Below are 17,984 nucleotides of genomic sequence, written 5' to 3'. Positions count from 1 at the left end.
CCCTAATGCATGCAAGGAATTAAGGATTAGACACGTTGAATAAACCACCACAGGTAAAAAAAAAATCTACAGTATTAATATTGAGACACATGCTGAGGTCTAAGTACAAACTTCTTAACAACTGTCTCTAAATCAAGCTACTTAATCTTTCTTTTTGCTGACTTAAAAGATAGAAAAGCAAGAAGTAACAAATTCTCATAAATTGATTTTGTCTTAACCTCAAATTTCTCCTTGCCCATCATAAGCCAAATACTAAGCAGTATCTACTGATCATAAACAGGAATAAAATTGTGTTCCAATAGAAGTCCTCTTGCAGTTAAGGAGTGAAATTCTTGAACTGGACTAAGCTAAGCATCTAAATCACTGTAACAAGCAATCTAGCTACAAACAACTCTGAGCAATTTGATTTAGAAACTCCTGTGAAAATGACACCGATTGGTGGTGGTGCTTTAACAGTTACTATATTACAGCAGTGGAAAATCAAGCTAGGCTGGGCATTTTGAAGTTCTGAAATCCTTGGGGGCAAATATTTGTATTGCTGGTCTTTAAAATCTTCAGTAGACTGTTGATTGCGCAGTTGAAATTTTTACTTACTCCAGCATTTAGCAATGTTGTGACAACGTTTTTGCCAGGGAGGCCTTGAATGGTTGTTCCTTTTCCTGTAGTCTTTTGCACAACAATTACATTGGGCTTGGAAGTCATTGGGATTGTAGTGATTTTGGTAGTCGTTCCTTAGAGAAGAAGAAAGAAAAGGAGGCCTGAGTTAAGAACTAGTGATACTTAGATATTTCTGTTTATGTTTACAATTAACAGAGTAGTCAAAGTCATCTCTAGATAACATGAATGCTGTCATAATGAAAATAAAGGCATAGAATAGTAATTAAACCCAGAGTAAGAAAATACCTAGCACCTATCTCAAGACATTGAGAACCTACTAGACACCAAACTCAGAATCTAAAAACATCACATTCCATTTCCCCATTAGTGGTTCTTTCCTACACAAGGCCCAGGACTGGAAGAAAAAAAAAATCCTACTACTGCCGAAAGAAAAAGAACATAAGAGGCAAATGTCAAATTCACATACTATTCTCCAGAGAAAAAATATGAAAGTTGTTTTTTTTTTTTTTTGCCAGTCCTGGGCCTTGAACTCAGGGCCTGGGCACTGTCTTTGGGCTTTCTCAAGGCTAGAGCTCTACCACTTGAGCCACAGCACCATTGCTGGCTGTTTTTTCTATGTATGTGGGTACTGAAGAATTGAACCCAGGTCTTCGTGTATGCTAGGCAAGCACTCTACCACTAGGCCAAATTCCCGGCCCCGAATGTAAGTTTTATATATAAATATGTATTTATTTTTAGTCAGTCATGGGGCTTGGACTCTGGGTCTGGGAGCTGTTCCTGAGCTTTCAACTCAAGGCTAGTGCTCCACCAAGTTGAGCCACAGTGCTACTCCCAGTTTTCTGGTCGTTAATTGGCAATAAGGGTCTCTCACAGACTCTTGTGCCCAGGCTAGCTTTGAAGCATGATCCTCAGATCTCAGCCTCCTGAGTAGCTAGGATTACAGATGTGAACCACCAGTGCCCGGGAGTTACACATTTTTGTATGACTAAGACAAAGTGAACACAGACACAAAGATCAAGAAATAGAGTTAGTGTGAATTTTGGTAATCTGCAGAACTCTAAAGTATGTGTGAAAAAACCAACTTATAGGGGCCAGGAGTTTGGCCTAGTGATAGAATGCCACTAAGTGATAGACATTGCTCTCTCCTAAACAGTTCCATAATCTGCTTCAAGTTTATTGTCTTTCAAATTATCTGCTTACAAAATTCATGCTCTACATTATTCTAACGATCAAACTGGAAATCTTAATACAAATCTCTGATTCATACCATGTTGTGACTCTGCACTAAGCTACCAAATGAAGGTCCTTTCAGCTCATAATTGTCAGTGCTTAGCAGAGTGTGTAGCAATTATTCTGATCGTTGTTCATTTTATGCATGAACTCTTTATGTGTGGAGGCTATAAGCCTACAAACCCAACTTCTTGGAAAGCAGAGTCAGGAGGATGTTGAATTGGAGTTCAATCAGGGCAAAGTTAGCAAGACCCTATCTCAAAGCAAAACCCAAACCAAGATGCTGGAAGCATGGCTCAAAATGTATAGCATTTGCCTAGTATGCATGAAAGCCCTGAGGTCAATCCCTGGTATTGAAAAGAAGGAAAGTATGCCATAGATGTAATTTATCATCAATGTCTATTTTCAAACTATTTTCAGGGTCAGCTCAAAAAATAGGCCCTTATCGCATACTGTTTCTTTCTTCTTTATTTCTCCTTCCCTCCCCCCTACTCCCTTTTTAAACTGTGTCCCTACTCAAGTTTTCTAATATATAAACATCTAAGGTAAGTCAAGGTGGTCACTGACTTTTCAGCAAGGTTTTGTCAAAATGTGTCCCTTGACTTTTTTTTAAATCAATCCTAGGGCTTGAACTCAGGGCCTGGGCACTGTCCTTGGGCTTTCTTAAGGCTAACACTCTACCACTTGAGTCACAACACCACCTTCCACTTTCTCTGTGTATGTGGTACCAAGGAATTGAACCCAAGGCTTCATGCATTCTAAGCAAGCACTTTCCCACTAGACCATGCTCCCAGCTCACCTTGGCTTTTTAGTCCTAAAAATCCCCCACTAATTTTTTTTTTTTTTTGGCCAGTTATGGGGCTAGAACTCAGAGCCTGAGTACTGTCCTTGGGCTTTCTCAAGGCTAGAGCTCTATCACTTGAGCCACAGAACCACTTCTGGCTTTTTTCTATGTACGTGTATGTGGTACCAAGGAATCAAACCCAGATCTTTGTGCATGCTAGGCAAGCACGCTACCACTAGGCTAAACATCCAGCCTCCCCACTAATTTTATCATGTAAGAACCCAGAGCATGTTTATATGGTTTAAAGTCTCCCTAATCGGCCGGGAGTTTGGCCTAGTGGTTAAAGTGCTTGCCTAGCATGCATGAAGACCCGGGTTCGATTCCTCGGTACCACATACATAGAAAAAAGCCAGAAGTGGTGCTGAGGCTCAAATGGTAGAGCTCTAGCCTTGAGAAAGTCCAAGGACAGTGCTCAGGCCCTGAGCTTAAGCCCAGGAATGGCAAAAAAAAAATAAAATAAAATAAAGTCTCCCTAATCACTAATGTAAATAATTCCAATTTCCCCTCAAGTGTCAAAACCCTGTATGATCTGGCCCTCAAATTTGGGAGTGTATGAGTTCCTCCTCATCCATAGTAAACATCATATACCCTAGACTAACACATAATTTCTTCATTTTGACTATCATCCAAAGTCCAAACTCCATTACACAATAGCTGCATAAGAATTTAATCTAGTTTGGGAGTTTGGCCTAGTGGTAGTGTTTGCCTAGTATGCAGGAAGACCCGAGTTGGATTCCCCAGTACTACATAAAAAGAAAAAAAAAAGCCAGAAGTGGTGCTATGGCTCAAGTGGTAGAACTCTAGCCTTGAGAAAGCCCAAGGACAGTGCTCAGGCCCTGAGCCCAAACCCAGGGCTGGGTGAGAAGTAACTCTCTAGTTACCTCATCTGATCATGGACAAAGGCAGAAAACTGTCCAATATATTTTAACCAGGATTGTAGTTTATTATAAATGCACACTAGGAATTAAAAGATTTTCTTACTTAACTAACCTATAATTCATCCTAGATAATATCATGGAATAAAAAGAATACTAATTATGAAATAAGAAAATCTTATAGAGGATAATGATATGTAACTTAAGTATCAGTATAGAGGAACCTGGAATGAGAATGTTCTTTGCAATGCAAATGACAGTGGAGGAGAGGTAGAAATGTAAGCACTAAAGATGTTTTAAGTATATACCAATTAGATATGATAGTCCTAGAAAAGTTTATGAACATTTACCATGTATACCCATACATGAAGCAGCAACTATGGAGTGGTTTCATCTTTAATACAAAGTTAGCTAATATATAAGCATATACAAGATATATCTCAGATCAAATCTCTGCTAGAAAAATGTGCTTAGCTCAACCTACAACAGCTACATCATAAATAAGGTCCCAAAATAAAGGCCTTATAACATACAGACAGTCCTTTAAGCTCTGACTTACCAATAAATTTGCATGTAAAAAAAAAACCTTATGTTTAGTGGGGCGTGGTGGCTCACACCAGTAATCCTAGCTACTCAGGAGGCTGAGATCTGAGGATCACAGTTCAAAGCCAGCCCAAGCACTAAAGTCCATGAGACTCTTATCTTCAATTAACCACCAGAAAACCGGAAGTGGCTCAAGGGGTAGAGCAGTAGCTTTAAGCTGAAGAACTCAGGGACGGCGCCCAGGCCCAGAGTTCAAGCCCCACGACCGACCAAAAAAACAAAACAAAACGAAATGAAACAATTACATGTTTTTAGTAAGTCAAGAAAACATACTTTTCAATGAAAAACATGATTAACATTTTGAAAAATGCTTTCTAGAGTTAGTGCTTCATACTATTTGAAGATTTTGTCAAGTATCACATTATAAATTAAGTATATCATTTAAAATATCCTCTTACAAGCTCAAGTACAACAACTGTTTTCCTACAAGTTTCACTCTCCTTGGTTTGGCAAACCAAGGATTTTCTCACACTTACAAGTATAGCCAAAATTAACAACTTTAACTATATAGTGCCTTCTGCCAATACCATGCCCTGATTTGCTTTTTTTTCATTCCTTGAATTATCAGCAACATTAAATTACTGCTAATAACCTTAGTGCCTTGACTTTAAAATGATGGAACAACTCATCTGGGACATACAAAGTATGACTAAGTCTACAAAAATGGTAGACAATTAAAATCTACACAGTTAAATAATTTTAATTAAGAAGTAATAACCCATCATAATGTTTGAACAAATGCCATGTTAACATACTACTTTGGGGAACCACAAATCAAATTCTGTAAGGATTAATGAGGCAATAAAAACTAAGTTCCAATATGCCAATATGTAGGTATGTATTTTTAAAAAGCAAAAGGGGTAGATCGATGAAAGGGATGACACTGACCAAGATGTATTTTACTCATGACTTCCTGACTTCAAGAACTGAAATCCCTTTGTGCAACCATTTAAATAAATATATATATTTAAAAAATTAAAGGCATAGTGAAAAGCAAACAAAGATATTCAAGTACATTTTTAATAAACTAAAACAACACTAGTAATTGAAATAATGAAGAATAATGCTTCACCTCTGTACTAGGTCAAATATTTAGATTGTATTTGTATATCTACAAATACAATGTGTATGTGTATAGCTACACAGCTTTGGATAGGCCATTCCATTTCTCTAAACCCAAATCTGTTTTCATTTGTGAAGTGAGTTATTATGGAATCTGACTGGGACTACAAATGAGAGATTAGTTTTTGTAAATGAAAACTCTAAATGAATATTAAGCAGCATCTTTACACTGTAATTTAAAGCAATTAAAGATCAAAATTATTTTTTAAAAAACTATCAAAAGCTTTGTATGTGAACATTTACTAGTTATACTAAAAACTATACTTAATTACTATATTTAATGACTGAAAAAATACTTTAGATTTTTTTCCCCCCAGTCTTGGGGCTTGAGCCTGGGCAATGTTCTTAGGCTTTCTCAAGGCTCTACCACTTGAGCCACAGCATCCCTCTTTTTCTGTGTATATGGTACCAAGGAATCAAACCCAGGGCTTCATGCAAGCTAGGCCAGCACTCTAACACTAAGCTACAATCCTGCTTCCCCTCTTTTTTTTCTTTTTTGTGCTAGTACTGGAGCTTGAACTCAGGTGCTATCTCTTGCTTTTCTGCTTTGAGCAGGAAAGTCTACTCCACCACTTGTCACACTTCCACTTCCAGCTTTTCTGTTAGTTAACTGGAGATAAATATTTTTTCTTCCTGAACTGGCTTAAAACTATGATCATCAGATTTGAGTCGCTAGGATTACCACCTTGCACCATAAGTTTTAGCAAAAGTTTTATATTTCAAAACAGGAAAACAGATCAAACAGAATCCTATGGTAGTGGAATTATATATTTTCCTCTCAGTGAATATCTCCTATACTTCTAACATACTTCAGATACCTACCAGAAACTATATTGCTGCTAATTATCTTGCCTCCCAAAGTGGCTAATGATTTGGGTACTACTGTAATGATGCTACCACTGGTAGTTTTTACATAGGTTGCAGCTCCAGGGGTTGCAGCCATCCGACCTATGGAAGGGCTCACTGTTGGTCGAGTGTAGGTTGCCTGTGTGCCTACAGAAAGGAGAAAGCCAAAAGAAAAACTGGTTATTAATTATAAGAGAATAATTTATACAATTTAACTATATTTCCACATACTTTGTATCATTTTAATCCAAAAAATGGAATTTCAAGGTGTCAAGAGATTAATTCACAATTTTATAAGAACTAATGTTAAGTCAATTTGAATTAATTTTATAGATAAAATTTTGTGATGTTGTATCAGATTATTAGCCCAAGAAATGATAGCACTAACTTGATGTTCTCCTCTTCCATTAGTTTGATGCCAAAAGAAACAAACTTAATCATCGTTCCTGCCAGAACATCTCAAATATTTGTGTTAAATATTTCAAGGTCTCTGTATCTGTGTTTTATTTTGTCTCAGTGCCAAATCTCATGTCAGCAGTCAGAAAATAAGACAGTATTATTTTTCTAACATTCTGTATCTTTTACTATTTTATACTCTGCAACTTTCTAAATATGTTTTCATGTCTTAGTAGTTTATTCCACCATTTTACCAGATATTAAAGTTGAAATGCTAAGAGTTGCCAGAAATATTTCTCTGTAGCCTAAAATACTTTTTATTCATGTAACTCTTCAACTTTTTTTTTTTTAAAGTCGGTCATGAGACTTGAACTCTGGGCCTGGGTGCTGTCCCTGAGCTCTTTACCTCAAGGCTACCATTCTACCCCTTGAGCCAAAGTGCCATTTCCGGTTTCCTAGTGGCTAACTGAAGGTAAGAGTCTCAGGGACTTTTGTGCTTAGGCTGGCTTTGAACTGTGATCCTCAGATCTCAGTCTCCTGAGTAGCTAAGATTACAGAAATGAGCCACTGCACCCAGCAGATCTTCAACTTTAACATACCTGTTAAGAGTATTTTATGTCTCTCAAAGACTTTACACTCTTTCTCAAGACTTTTTTCTTTCCCAAACAAGAATTAAGAAATAAGTCAAGTGAGCATATTGTAATTTCTTTCAAATCTAGTAACTTAGAAAGACTATATCTACACTAAGACTTATTACCCTTGGTGAAAACGAGGGGAAAGAAAAAAAAAAAGGATGACATTTTATTTTCAACTGAATTTTTTTCATTATTACTCAGTTCAGAGGCAACTGTGATAGTCATTTTCAACATCCCTCCACCTAGAAATCAAAACGCTTTTAGCAAGCTGTTCACCTTTTACTAATATAAACTAGCATGCATGAAGCCCTTGGTTCGATTCCTTAGTGTCACATAAACAGAAAACAGTTGCAAGTAGTGCTGTGGTTCAAGTAGTAGAGTGCTAGCCTTGAGCAAAAGAAACTCAGGGACAGTAGCCAGGCCCTGAGTTCAAGCCCCAGAACTGGCTAAATAAATATCATACCCGAATGAGGAAAAGGAACAAACTCTACTGTAAGGTAAATATGCCATAGGGATACAAAATTTGAAGATTAAATTACAACTGAAAAAATAATCATCAGGACACTAGTGAGTCATTAGTGTAATCCTAGCTACTCAAGAATTTGTGATCTGAGAATCAAGATTCAAAGCCAATCCAAGTGAGACTCTTTTTTTTTTTTTTTTTTTTTTTTTGCCAGTTCTGGGCTTGAGCTCAAAGCTGAGCACTGTCCTTGGACTTTCTCAAGGCTAGAGCTCTACCACTTGAGCCTCGGCACCACTTCTGGCTTTTTTTCTATATATGTGGTACCTAGGAATTGAACCCGGGTCTTTGTGCATGCTAGGCAAGCACTCTACCACTAGGCCAAACTCCCAGACCCTCAAGTGAGACTCTTATCTCCTATTAATCACCAGAAAACCAGAAGTGGTACTGTGGCTCAGCGTGTTAGAGTGCTAGCCTTGAGCAAGAGCTCAGCATCCAGGCCACAACCCCAAGTTCAAGATCCATGACTGACAAAAAAAAAAAATCAAGTTGGGTGCAGTGGTTCACGCCTGCAATCCTAGCTACTCAGGAGACTGAGATCTGAGGATTGGTTCAAAGCCAGCCCAGGCACTAAAACACTGTGAGACTTTATCTCCAACTAACCACTAGAAAACTGGAAGTAGCACTATGGCTCAAGAGGTAGAGTTGGTAGCCTTGAATTATCAGGGACAATTTCCAGGCCCAGCGTTTAAGTCCCACAACTGACTCCCCCCCACCCCCCGCAAAAAAAAAACTTCAACAAAGGAAAATCTTGTTTCAATATGTAATATTCTTTTTATACCCTTCCCTAAAATTAAAAATCATACATATACATACATGCATGCATACAATTATCCTTGAGACAAATAAAAAGAAATTTGAGGTAAGTATGACACATTTAATGTAAAAAAAGCAGTATTTATTTATTTTTCCCAGTCCTGGAGCTTGAACTCAGGGTCTTGCCACTATCCTTGGATACTTTTTGCCCAAGGTTAGCACTCTGCCACTTGGACCACAGCACTACTTCCAGCCTCTTCTAAGTATGTGGTACCAAGGAATTGAACAAGAGACTCTATCACTAGGCTATACTCCTGGCTAGAAAAGCAGCATTTAAACACAAAAATAAAGTGGCTGCCAACAGCTGGAAGCAAGTGGGAAATGGAACACCGTTAAAGGGTACAGAAGTCCAGTGTGTAAAGAGAAAAAGTTCTGGAACTAGATGCTACTGATGGTTGCACAGCCATGTATATGTGTTTAATGCCAATAAAATATGCCTTTGAAAAGTAAGCTTCAAAAAAAAAAGAAAAGTAAGCTTCATGTGATATACATTTTACTACACTTTCTTTTACTGTAAGGAAGATCAAGTTTTAGAGGCAAACAAATTGGGTTCAAATGCCATTTCTGCTTCTTATTGGCTATGTGACCTTAGGCAAACTAAAGGAAATGAAATGCAACGTTTGTATAAACCTTTACAGGAGTCAATCAATGGGAGCTTATAAACTTAAGGTGGGTATCATTTTATGCTATTCACATTCTCTCAGGTAAATAATACTGACATTTCACTGTTGCTATTTAAAATGTTCTACATTGTCATTTCCTCAAGCACACATTGCTCTCCCATCTGAGTACAATGGGATCCTGTGCTTCCCACAGTCTAGGTAGGTAATACTGCCTACCCTTCCTTGTAACATAACATTATACTGTAAAGTAATACAACCTCTTCACCTCATTGGTGTAAGATACTTGCAAATTGGGAGTGTTTATATTCATTCAGTAAATCCTTACTGAGCCTATATTTAGGGGCCAACTATACATATATATGGGATAAATGGAATAAGTATGTTTCCTTACACTCAAGAAGTTTATGAAGTAATAAGACAAATATACAACTTGTTAAGTAACTAGAAATCATGGTACATTCTACCAAGGAAAAGAAAAAAAGATTTAGAGAAAAAAATAACGAGAGTTATTTTCAGAGGTCAACAAAGGTCTCTTCTAAGGGCTATCTTATTAATCTCTATATTCCCAATGTCAAGCATATTGCTACCATAGGGAAGCTGCTTAATGAACATAAGTAAATACTGATATGTGAGAACTTACCAGTAGGAGTGGTTACCAATTTAGTTGTCATAATTGCACCATTACTGCTAACCACCATAATAGGTGAATTGCTACTGGTGGGTAGAGTTGCAGTCACTGGTTTAGGTAAAATTTTACTTGGCTGAACCTGCTGTGTGATGATTTTAACACCTTTGAAAGAAAAAAAAATGAATCTTAGTACAAATTATTTTTAATGTATTTCTTAAACCAACCCAAGGGGGCAGCAGTCACACACATTTATTCAATCCTACTAAAAATGTTTTTCCTATCAATGAAACCCTAAGTTTTTATTCCTCTAATTTCTATTTTTGTCTAACTTCTTTCATTTCAGTAATGTAACTAAAATACTGCAGTAAAAAAAAAGTGCTTCAACTGTTAGTGGGAGTGTAAACTCATTCAACCACTATGGAAAGCAGTATGGCAATTCCTCAAATGACTAAACATAGAGCTCCCATATGACCCAGCAATCCCATATGGGATTTACCCAAATGTCCAGAAACAAGAACATACTAATGCCACTAGCACAATGATGTTCATTGCAGCACTATTTACCATAGCTAAGATATGGAACCAAACCATGTGCCCCTTAGTATAATGAGTGGATCAACAAGATGTGGTACTTATATACAATGAAATTCTGTGCTGCCAACAGAAAGAATAATACTGCCCCATTTGTAAGGAAATGGAAAGACTTGGAAAAAATATTAAGTGAAGTAAGCCAGACCCAAAGGAACACAGGCTCAATGGTTTCCCTCATTTGTCATAATTAGTACACATCTAGAACTCTCCAGCAGAGGATTATAGTAGCTCAATACCTAGGTACATAAGATCATATAGGATGAGACTAAATGAAAGGATCTCTAGGATATAGAAAGAGAGCTTTATCTTGTGTGATTGTTGTTCTTAATGTACTATCTTATTTCTCTTCTCTTTTTTGCCCTTTGGTTAATCTCATATTGTTACTGTATCTGACTTTGTTACCTGGTATATTGTATATATGTTTATTTGAAATAGGAAAGGGAAGGGGGAAAAACAAGATGATTGGGAGGGGTAGGGGAACGGAAATGAGGACAAAAACATGAGAAGGGGTATCAATGTATGAGAAGTAATGTACCTACTACCTGGCGAATGTAACTGTAACCCCTCTATACATTACCCTGACAATAAAGTAAAGAACAACTAAAATAAAAACAAAGAAACAAAAAAAAGTTCTTCCAGAAAAACAAATCTTGACCTACAGTGATGTCATATATGAGGTTTCAAAACAAAGTTAGCAACTGGATCTTAAATTTTATAAGCAAGTAAATAATAAGATCTACACAAATACTTCCTGTGTTGTAGAAGAGGAAGACAAAAACAAAAGCTATTGCCCGGAGCTGCTGGCTCACGCCTATAATCCTAGCAACTCAGGAGGCTGAGATCTGAGGATCACGGTTCAAAGCCAGCCAGCCCAGGCATTAAAGTCTGTGAGACTCTTACCTCTCACCAGTTAACCACTAGAAAACTGGAAGTGGCACTAATGCACAAGTGGTAGAGCAATAACCTTGAGCTGAAGAGCTCAGAGACATACCCAAGCCCCAAGTTCAAGCCCCACAACCAACAAAGAAAAAAAAATGAGAAAATTAAAATGTTAGGATAGTAATGTGATGCCTTTTATATTTATAAAAATATTATTTACAGGCCGGGAGTTTGGCCTAGTGGTAGAGTGCCTGCCTAGCATGCACGAAGACCCGGGTTCAATTCCTCCATACCACATACCTAGAAAAAAGCCGGAAGTGGTGCTGAGGCTCAAGTAGTAAAGCTCTAGCCTTGAGAAAGTCCAAGCACAGGGCTCATGCCCTGAGCTCAAGCCCAGGACTGGCAATAAATAAATAAATAAATAAATAAATAAATAAATATTTACAATGCTATAACTTTTACATTGACTTTCCAAATGTAAAGCTTTCAGTTAGAAGAATATTCCTACGCTGACTATATACTTAAATATAAAAACTGGCAACCAAGGAATAAAAAAAAGAGTATAATACTTTTTCCTCACTACTATCTTCACTAAAATAATTTATGAGATAAAATATTACGTCATAAATTGGCATCAGTAGCTCACACCTAAAAACCTAGATTCTTAGGAAGCTGAGATCTGAGGCTCAAGGTTTGATGCCAACACAGACATAAAATTCCAAGAAATTATATTTCCAACTGGCCAGAAAAAATACTGGAGATGAAGGTGTGGCTCAAGTGGTAGAAAGCTGGATGTGAGTGAAAAAGCCAAGAAAGAGCCCAAAGCCTTGAGTTCTAGCCCTAGAAACATTACAAAAAGGAAAAAAGAAAAACCGAGTTCATTACTTGGAAGCTCTAAGATGGAAATCATTGGTATAATCTCTTCTAGAAAATAAAGCTCATTTTATGAAGCTAGTAGTACCATGATCCAAAACCAAAGACAATAGAAAGTCAAAAACAAAACTACATATCAATTATCTCTTATGAATAAAACTAAACCCAGTCATGAATAAAAAAGAATCATACACTATCACCAAAATGGATTTACTTCAGATACACAAGGCGTACTCAACAAAATAATAATAATCATAATCATAATAATAACAATCATAGTATAGGGGCCGGGAGTTTGGCCTAGTGGTTAAAGTGCTTGCCTAGCACGCATGAAGACCCAGGTTCGATTCCCTGGTACCACATACATAGCAAAAAGCCAGAAGTGGTGCTGAGGCTCCAGTGGTAGAGCTCTAGCCTTGAGAAAGTCCAAGGACAGTGCTCAGGCCCTGAGCTCAAGCCCAGGACTGGCAAAATAAATAAATAAATAAATAAATAATAATAATAATAGTATAATTCAGTATATATCAGTAATAAGTTCCAGTATATCAGTAGTGTAAGTAAGAAAAAAACAGTATGAACACATTGGTTGTACAGAGAAAGAGCATTTGACAAAATCCACTAACAATTAAAAAGTGTAAGAAGAATAGGAATGGAACTTCTTCAGCTTGATCAAGTGCTTATTAAAAAAAAAAAAAAAAATATGTATTTGACATACAAACCCTCAGCTTAATTTTGATTATGTTCTAAAATCTAAGTGCCAGTGATTGCATACAGAGATTACCTTCTTGAATACTTGTTTGTTAAACACATCATTTGAAATATGATGTAAAAATCAATGTTAATAAATTCTTTAATAAAAAAAATTAAAAAGAAAAAAAAAAAGTGGGGGCCAGGAGTTTAGCCTAGTGGTAGAGTGCTTGCCTAGCATGCACAAAGACCCAGGTTCAATTCCTCGGTACCACATACATAGAAAAAAAAATGGATATATACTGTATAGATATATTATATAGATCAATATGTATCTATGACATACAAACTCTCAGCTTAATTTTAATTATGTTCTAAAATTTATGTGCCAGTGATTGCATATAGATTCCCTTCTTGAATACTTGTTTGTTGTACATGACATTTAAAATATGATGTAAAAATCAGTGTTAATAAAATCTTTCAATTAAAAAAAAGACATTTAATAGTAAAAGATTGAATGCTTTCTCAAAATTCAGAACAAGGTAAGGATGGCTACTCTATCCTTTTCTAACACAGAACTAGATGTTCTAGTTAGTGGAATAAGTTTTTTTTTTCTTTTTAAGAGGTTAAAAAAACAGCAGAACAAGAAAGGAAAGGAGAAATTGCAAAAGAAGAAAAATGTCTCCATTTACCAATAAATACTTGAAAAGTTACTCTATGTACACAGAAAACTTCAAGGAATCTATGAAAAAGTTTCTTAGGCACAGTAAGCAAATTCATCAAAGTTGAAGGATACAAGTTCGCTATAAGTTTTATATGTCAACAAACTGTGGAAAGCAGAAATTAACATCACAATACCATTTGTATCCACTATGAGAAAATAAAGTCTCAAGTAAAATTGAAACATTTAAGACATACATATCATGTTCATGGATTAGAAGATTCAGAAACCTGGTGATTTCTAGAACTAGCACATCTTGCAAACAGTTTTCAGTTACCTGACTCTTGTTTGATCTGGATGGTAGGCTTGATACCAGGGGGCAAAGATGACTGCGGAAGCTGCTGCTGCTGCTGCTGAGATACTGGGGGAGGTGGGGTCACTTGCTGCTGTGCTTGCTGCTGCACTTGATGCACCTGCTGCTTAGGAGATGGCTGATGTTGTTTAGGAAACTGTGCAAGAATCTGGGTTGGGGCACTAACGAGGCTTTTGGGAGAAGGAAGTCTTGTTGATGCCATTTTGATTGCTGATGTAGATACACCTGTAGAAAAGACATAGGATAAAAAAATATAAGTTCAAATTTTTTGAGTTGTTCTAAAATAAACTATTCTTGCTATTTCATCATGCTAGTCCACCATTTGACAGTTGTGGGGCTTGAACTCAGAGCCTGAGCATTGTCCTTGGGCATTCCTCAAGGCTAGCGCCCTACCACTTGAGCCACAGAACCACTTCTGGCCTTTTCTGTATATGTAGTACCAAGGAATCGAACCCAGGTTTTTGTGCATGATAGACAAGCACTCTAACCACTACACCACACTCTTGTTCCTCTAGTGATATATTCTTTTCATGTTAAAACCAATATTAACAAGCACACATTGGTAAGGATTTTAGTAACTTTCACTAAAAATGTGTAAATTTTGTTTTTCTTGCAGTGGTATAGAAAAGATGTATATGTTTGAGAAAATATTCCCTCTCAGATATCTAATCTGCAATTTTCTTTTAAGTAATCACTTTTCTGCTTTTAAACTGTTATTATAAAGGTGATGCAGATGGGGCCAAGAGCACAGCCTAGTGGTAGAGTACTTGCCTAGCATGCATGAAGCCTTGGGTTCAATTCCTCAGTACCACATACACAGAAAAACCTGGAAGTGGTGCTGTGGCTTAAGTGGCAGAGCACTAGCCTAGAGCAAAATGTGTTCAAGGACAGTGCTGAGGCCCTGAGTTCAAGTCCCAGCACTGGAAAAAAGAAAAAGTGATGTAAAAAGGGATTACCATTTCATAAGTCAGGTAATATTGTGGACAATGTCACCCTTTCCTTCAATTTCTCTCAGTATTTCCCTCCCTTTCCTACCCACAAGCTGTATAATTCATTTTTACCACAGTGTCTACTGAATATCACTGCTTCATTTGTTCATCTTTTGTCCCTCCATTTCTGTGCCCCCTACTTATTCCTCTAAAGACATATAAACAAATGAATCAGAAATTGTAAAACAAAAAAAACCAACTCTCTTGTCTCCATTTCCTAAAATTTGTTTCATTTTTATTTTAATTAATCACTGAACAGGGCACCTTTCCATGAGTTAATATTCCTAACACAAATAATCTAGATCTAGAATATAATTGGCCATATTAATTTGTAAGCATTCCTGAGAGAAAAGACATTAAAAGCCTAACTAAATCTGAAGCACTGAAAATGCAATTTCATATCTTCCCCCACATTCTCACCATGACTAATACAATGCATTACACACACACACACACACACACACACACACACACACACACACACACACAAATGATAACCTATTACAATACAAATGTTTCTAGAGAACAATAAAAATGGAAGATAAATCTTATATCATCTGACTGCTTAGGCTCGAGCTTCTTGAATTTTCCCTTGTCCTACTAGTTTCTAACAAGTGTTATGTGCATTGATTAATACTATTTGGAGAATGCTTTGAGAAGAAACAAAAGATATAGTTAAAATCAAATGGAAGCTTCTCACATTACTTACACATTTTTCCACTGTCTTCACTCCATCCCACCCTAAACACAGTATATATGTGTTCTACATAGCTTAGTCATGTTGAACTAGTTGTTCCAACTCCAGACAGTATCATCTCTATGCTGAAAAAGGATTATTTTTGTACTATGGAAGGAGTCTCAGTGCAGATGGCCATTAAGTTAGAGATGATGCTACATGGCTTTCATCCCCTACTGACTCTCCAATACCTCTCAGTTTCCTGGAGTACGATTCCTGACCATTTCACCATTTTATTCTTGTATTCAATTAGACTCCACCGTGTCTTCGTAATCTTCCATCCCATAATCTTCTGCCAGAACAATAAGTAAATAGGCAGAGAACTCTAAAACCCTGCTCAACTCAAAGTACTTGCAAGAAGATAAGACATTTGTCCCACTAAAACCAAGATTTGTTTATTGTTCTATCAGGGATATATGGAGGAAAACTGCCTCCCAACTCAGCTCCACTAAGGAGGCAAATACTTAGGGCTGGGTAAAATATGGAAGCAAGCAATGCCATAAAATGGGCCAGATGGAAAGCAGAAGTAAAGCCAAGGTGTTCCCACATGGACCTACTTCAAATCATTCTCTGAGAAAAGGAATAATTAATTACTCAGCAAGACCCATGAAAATAAAACAATCAACAAAATCTCGACTAATTCCATAAAAGCTTATCCTCAATCCAATATCAGCACAGCAGCAATAGTAACACTATTTTTTTTGCTTAACTGCCTGCCAATTTTGACATCCTAATAAACCTTTGTCTCTTCAAATTAAAAAAAAAGCACAACTTAACTATACAATGATTAAGAGAAATGCAGTGTAAAACAAAAGACATAGATGAATTAAGTATAAAATGATGAGAAAATGATTTGTCAAGAAAACATCAGCCATATGAAAGTTGAGAATCTACATTTAATATCTGAAAAGGCAGGTACTGAAACACTGATGTTAAAGTTTACCAGAAATAAAGTAAGAAGTGTTAGATTTAAATCTTAAAGGAAGGTCATACTAGAAAGGCATCAATTCATCAAGATAATGTGTCAATACAACACACACACATATTTCTAGTAAGAGTTCAAATTACACAAAACAAAAGGAAGAAAAATTGAAGGAAGAAATGTACAAAGTCATGAGAATAGCTAGAGATTTAAATACTCTTCTCTCAGTAACTGACACAAGTAGCTAAGAAACAAAAAGGGAAGGAGGAATAGGAGGAAGGAAGAAGAAAAGGAGGGAAAAGCAAAAAGAAAAAGAAAAGAAGGGAGGGAGATTTAAACAAGTCTATCAATCAACCAACTGAATCTCTTGAACATTCTTATGACCAAATAAAGTTCACTGTTGTAAGGTAGTTTAATAAACAGTTCAATGTAGCATAGACTCTTGTTTGCTAGTCTAATTTCCTTTCTCCTCTACCCTTCCTCTTTTCTAACAAACCCTGACTGCTCAAGGAGTCACCTTCCCAGACTTTACCTTCCTAGATGTACAGTTTTCACAGCAGTGGCTCAAGCCAGCCCAAGAGGGCAATTCCTAATTGATCTAACTCAGTTGTTGTGGCCTCATTACATCACTTTTCCAAAAACCAGATTAAGCTAGCTGCAGCCAACAGAAATGAAGGGAATCTTCTGGAGGGAGTTTTGGAAAAGGTTTCCTAAAAGAGGTAAAAAGAAGATCCTTGGGATGTCTGAGTAGCTAGACGTGCTGCCTAGAGTGTATTCATCTAACCTACAGTGGGAGTTTTCTAAGAAAAAAAGCTGATATGCCAAGGAAATGAAAACAAACTTTTTGATCACTCCAATGAGTTATCTACTACATGACTTAAAAGACTTCTGGTTTTATGGAATAACAAATTTTCTTAATGCAAAGAACTAGGAACTCAATTTTATTATGTTGTCATTCATTCAACCATTTTTTGAATTTTGCAAGTAAATTCAGATATTAAATAATCCAGAGACTCTCTAACAATTAATTTATTGAACACTGGGTTGCCTTAAAAATATAACAAATATCACTAAAGCAAGTATAGTTCATATTGCAGGAATTATTTTAAGTAAACATGTGCTATGATTTAGACTTGGTTTAAGTATGTCCAGAAGTTCAAGGGTTGAAATCTAATCCCTCATGTGAGATATTAGGCTTAATACAATCTACTTTAATGACTATGGTTTAGAGATGGAGTCTTTAGGAAGTAATTAGAATAAAACAAGATCATCAAGGTGAAGCTTCCTGATCTGAGTAAGACAGAGAGTTAGAAGAGATGCAAATGCATTCCTGTCTCTTGTCAGGTGATTCTCTGAATTGCCCTTGGACTCGGCCAACAAGATGGCCTTCACCAGCTGCAGGCCCTTCAGAACCAAAAGCCAAAATAAATTGTTTCTCTCTTTTCTTTTTAGTAAAGTCATCCAACTCCAGGTATTTCATTATAGCATGTAAAAAAATGGAATTACAACATGAAATA

General features: G+C 36.6%; 1 protein-coding gene across 13 annotated transcripts in view; it reads right to left on the bottom strand.

Annotated features, from left to right (window-relative positions):
- Emsy (EMSY transcriptional repressor, BRCA2 interacting) overlaps positions 1-17,984 on the bottom strand; it is a 78,957-nt gene that overhangs the window by 33,344 nt on the left and 27,629 nt on the right. For all 13 annotated transcript variants that reach the window (XM_090348459.1, XM_090348447.1, XM_090348455.1 and 10 more), the window contains 4 exons: positions 13,785-14,045; positions 9,769-9,918; positions 6,115-6,285; positions 595-731 (listed from right to left, as the gene is read on the bottom strand). In XM_090348459.1, coding sequence (XP_090204585.1) covers positions 595-731; positions 6,115-6,285; positions 9,769-9,918; positions 13,785-14,045 — 719 coding nt within the window. The remainder of the gene's footprint in view (positions 1-594; positions 732-6,114; positions 6,286-9,768; positions 9,919-13,784; positions 14,046-17,984) is intronic.

The sequence above is a fragment of the Megascapheus bottae genome, chromosome 16 (assembly GCF_031878675.1).
Source record: "Megascapheus bottae isolate mThoBot1 chromosome 16, mThoBot2.hap1, whole genome shotgun sequence".
Classification (NCBI taxonomy): domain Eukaryota; kingdom Metazoa; phylum Chordata; class Mammalia; order Rodentia; family Geomyidae; genus Megascapheus; species Megascapheus bottae.
The sequence above is the reverse complement of the archived record's forward strand: the minus strand, read 5'-3'. Positions and strand labels throughout refer to the sequence as shown.